The sequence below is a fragment of the Gossypium hirsutum genome, chromosome D08, assembly GCF_007990345.1.
Source record: "Gossypium hirsutum isolate 1008001.06 chromosome D08, Gossypium_hirsutum_v2.1, whole genome shotgun sequence".
NCBI classification, from domain to species: Eukaryota; Viridiplantae; Streptophyta; class Magnoliopsida; order Malvales; family Malvaceae; genus Gossypium; species Gossypium hirsutum.
Window position 1 is genome coordinate 5,960,665 of NC_053444.1, and position 4,408 is coordinate 5,965,072.

The window sequence follows — 4,408 nt, forward strand, 5'->3', positions numbered from 1 at the left end:
TCATAACAAATAGTTTTTATGTGTTAAGTTATTTGTTTCTTATCTTTTGTTTTGCTCAGTAGTAGTGTCAACCTCTATCACCCGCATTTTTTCTCTCTCATCAACCCTTTCTTCTTTCTTCTTCTCAATCACTACACATGTCTTCTCTCTTTACAGTTTGCAGATATATTTTGTGACATCTTTGTTGTTTTCACAAGTTATGATGGACAAATGACGATGCTTGATTTTATTGTTGTCCTCTCTAATTTGGTGAATGCTCAATTATTTTATCGAATTTTACTTGTCGCTTTGAACCATCCGAGGCTGATTTTCTTATCGTATTAAGTGTTTACAATCACTCCAGTTATGTCGTGCTTGAGTTGTAAAAAGCCAATTGTCAACATGTTATAATATTCTATTGATGTTGAGGTTAAAGCTTTTATTGTGTCGATTTACAACAAGTGTTTGCTATTTTTTTTCTCTAAATTGTATGATTTGATTCCTTGAATGAATTAATAAATTTAACTTTCAAAAAATAATAATTTTAGTGCGCATTTATGATTATAACTTTTCGAATGATTGTAACGCACTTTTAAATTAAGTAGTTCTGCCCAACCTGACTCGACTTGAGTCGGACTTAAACAAAAAAATTTAGATTCACTTTTTTCACTATGAATTGAACATTCATGGTATAATGTAGATTCATGTAGGAGTACTAAATGTGTAGAGCCCCTAAATACTATAAGTAGGTTCCTCTCGCAACTCAAACGATTCAAGTTCCTAAAGTTTTACATTCCTTTTTGTTGAGCTTCCCAACTCTTTTATTCTATATTCTATTATTGTGGAAAGACATTTCAATATTCACTCAAATCAAAATCATTTTAAATGACAAATGAGAACTGCAATATTAGACTCAACAAGCAAGCTTCATCAGTTACACACCAGATTCAATCATGAACACCATTACAAAGTAATACAGCGAAATCGAGTCCGATGACCTATATACAAATCACAACATCAAACTTTGTCCACAAAAGGAAAGAATTTAAAGGAGTAGAGTGCAATGATATGTACTTGATCAATTTGAAATACGAACGATACTGCCATCGTTCTACTTCGTCTTCTTACTTGCAGATGCGTTCTACTTCAGTGAATTATATTTATCACCGCTTTGCAACCCGAACTGCAATGCAAAATTCAGTGGCATGATTTAGGAAACAACTATGCATAGAAAGATGCTAGGGGGAAACTAACTCAGCATAAATGAAAAGAATATTTTGAAATTGATTTCATGGCGCAAAACGGGGTGGAACAACGGAGATGCTCATCATTTTTTCCACTGAAGACAAGCTATAAGCAATGAAGTTCAGGATACCTTTTCTCTTATTTGTGAGCCCCAGACGTCAGAGCGAGATCCCCTTCCATCACCCTTGGCTGAGGTAGATGAGTGGCTAGACTGAGGGTTTAGCAATGGCTCCCAAGTTCTACCTCTAATGCTTTCATAATCATCTTCATCTTCATCATCGATGTCTCTTCTTCTAGCAGAAACCATTGCCCGCAAAATTATTGCCACTAGCATTGCTAATGCCTGAAACATTGAAGGAACAAATCAATCACAGTAAAGAAGCCAGCAGATTTACCGGACGCTATATACATACATCTTTTATTTGCTAGTGGAAAACAAGATTCTTTTCATCTAGCCCTTGAATTTAGTTACCATATACATATATAATATATACTAACTAGAAAATAAACAGTTCAGTGCTGGCATTAAAAAAACAAAGGGGAAACCTAAACTAAATACTTCTTTCACAATGGAGAAACTGCAAAACATGGTAAGATCACTGTAAAGTGCCATTATGACAAAATTCATAAAACCTTACGACCATAAAATGAACTTTAGTAGAACTTAACTGATGAAGTGCAACAATTATGACCATAAAGTGTTCGTTTAGTTACTGCATTTTCTTTAAATGTGCATAATAATTGCAATCAATTAATTTAGGATGTTATAAACTGCATGAAGACACGGGCTAAAAAATTTACTTGAATAATGACCACACTGATGCCAACCCATTTACATATATCAATGTTGTCTTCGACAAAGGATCGGAAGCTATCAATTTCTCCAGTTGGGTCCAACGGAAGATCCTGTCATAAAATGCAGTATTTAGTTGCAGTCTTGTAGATGATAATCTGCACATGATCAAAACCATGGCATCTCCTGATAAACACAATGCACCAAGAAAAAGTATATACCTTCTCCCAGCTACGGTCAATTGCAATAAATGCTACCAAAGCAGCTTCTATTAGAACGAGAATAATTTTGAGAAGTGTATACTGGCAGTTTGATCAAGTTAAGGAAAAACAAATAATAGAATGCAGTCCACTGGATAATTGCCAGCAAGAGCTTAAAACCGTCAAGTACTTAGTTTTAGAGACACTTAACAGTGAAAAGAAGACGACTAAATATTGAATTTTTTGCTTAAAGTTTTGGTCCTATATTAGCACTTCATCTTCTCCTGCTACTGCCACTTCTCAGAATACAAAGCATAAGAAAAGTTAAAGAACTTAAAGCTTCAACACATATAAAACCATTGCCTGAAATTCACGACTTTCATTAAAAATTCATACTAATCTCTATTGTAGAGATGTTCAGAATCACTGCAGTTTAACTTATCATTAAGCCAACTTCTTTTGAAAAGAAATATAAAGACTCATCTGGTAGGATACAAAACAAAGGCAGCATCCATTAATAGATTCAGCAGCTATGCAACCAATGAGAGCAATACAACATATCGTAATTCCTATTCCCATAAAAGAGTATATGAACCTGAAACAAAGGAGAAAATCATCAAGTTGACACACATGTAAGCACTTGCAATCCAAAACGTCCAATCAAAACCACCACAAAAAGCAAGCATTGTATCGCCAATCCAGTGAAATAACAAATTGAAAGAGACACAACCCAGTTAGCAAACAGTGACAACCAAGTTCAAAAATAACATCTACAGAAATAGTCAGGACAAACTTTAAACTTGTTAAAGAAAAAAGTGTCCGCCTTTTGCATTAAGCATATTCGGTCCTAAAGGTAAGACTTGTAAGTTTGTTTTCTCAAATCCTATGTTACTTGGACTTGGGTGTGATTGTCGAATATGGGAATATAATTGATACAGGAATGTTCAATTTTTTATATGAGTTTCCATGTATTTGGAAGGTCTTTGAAGAGATATATCCCATACTCATGTCATGAAATGTGTCCAAAACAGATACCAAACATGGGTACTTGAATAAAAATGAAGAGCTGGATCAACTTAGTCAATAAATATGGTGATTTAAAATTACTGACTACATATTAAGAGGCAAAAGTAACAAAACAAAAAAAACAAAATTAGAATTGAGCTAGCAATTTTGTTGCATGGCATGTTTTGTTGAAGAACATAAGGATCTCACGTAAGCAACTCTTTATCCAAGTTTTTCTCCAATGTACAATAAATTATTACCTAAGTACAGATCATTAAATTACATGATCAAAGGTTCAACGTATATAAATCCCAAAATGAGATTATTAACCTGTCCTATCAAACCCCCTTCCCAAACAATTAAAGTTCGTCCCCCTTTTTTTTTCAAAAGATAGACAGCATTTAATGCAGTCTCCACTTCAAAATTCCTTATAAAACAATCAATTAATTAAAAAGAAAAGAACTAAATAGAGCAAGTACCAGGGAGCAGGTAGTTCAACTGAGCTCAAATTAAACCCGACATCATTGTCCAACCCGGAAACCAAACCGACAGCAAAATCGTCGAAAACCCTAGCTGCTTGTTCTCCCATCTCCGGTCCCGAATTGAAGAGGATCGAATTGGAAACAGAAGAAACCGGAGACGGCGCTGAAGGAGGAGGAGGAGGAGATATTGGGACGTGATGGCTCCACTGATCCAACATCCATATTGAATAGAGAATAATGGATACTCCAACGAAACCTTGGAGAGAATTCAATAACTTGAGAACAAAAGCAAACGAAACATGGCAGCAATTGGTTCTCATTCCCTCAGATTTTCAATCGATTTTGATGAATTTCTTTTTCTTTTTGTGGAGGGGAGGGAATGAGATCAAAGCTGCGTTTATTAGCCCTTCTTTTTGTTCTCAGTGAATTAGACTTTGAATCTGGGAAGAGACGGAACTGTCTACTGTTAACGACAGTTATGATCTTTTGGGCTTCGTTAACTTACGGCCCATGAGGTTGAGCTCATTATTTTTTTTATATTAAAATGATTGAAATTGAAATATTAATTTTTTTTAGAAAAAAAGTTAAATAAATTAAATTGGATAATAAAATTTTAAATGAACAAAAATGATATTATACCTTTTAATCAGGTAGCCATTACCGGTATCTCGATTGATCCTCGATCCAACTAATTGATTGGGTTC

The 4,408-nt window shown here is 34.5% G+C and overlaps 1 protein-coding gene across 2 annotated transcripts; it reads right to left on the minus strand.

The window, feature by feature from the left end:
* Positions 1-839: 839 nt before the first annotated feature.
* Positions 840-4,151, minus strand: LOC107916576 (tetraspanin-20). 2 transcript variants are annotated; one of them, XR_001689512.2, is made up of 7 exons: positions 3,702-4,151; positions 2,713-2,812; positions 2,239-2,319; positions 2,026-2,130; positions 1,355-1,567; positions 1,054-1,162; positions 840-977 (listed from the first exon to the last, which is right to left on the minus strand). XR_001689512.2 is itself a non-coding variant. In XM_016845855.2 (6 exons), exons 1-6 carry the CDS (start codon positions 4,022-4,024, stop codon positions 1,121-1,123), a joined length of 864 nt encoding a protein of 287 aa, XP_016701344.2. In that variant the 5' UTR covers positions 4,025-4,151; the 3' UTR covers positions 840-1,120. The 2 variants fall into 2 exon arrangements, 1 of the variants encoding a protein (XP_016701344.2); XM_016845855.2 differs by having other exon boundaries at positions 840-1,162.
* Positions 4,152-4,408: the final 257 nt, after the last annotated feature.

What these genes read in the sequence shown, in the direction of transcription:
- LOC107916576 (XM_016845855.2), bottom strand. Translation starts at nt 4,024, where the DNA reads ATGAGAACCAATTGCTGCCATGTTTCGTTTGCTTTTGTTCTCAAGTTA. An exon ending in GTTGAACTACCTGCTCCCTG is followed by an intron (nt 2,813 to 3,701) that starts GTACTTGCTCTA and finishes CCTTTGTTTCAG; the next exon opens with GTTCATATACTCTTTTATGG. An exon ending in ATGGATGCTGCCTTTGTTTT is followed by an intron (nt 2,320 to 2,712) that starts GTATCCTACCAG and finishes TCAAACTGCCAG; the next exon opens with TATACACTTCTCAAAATTAT.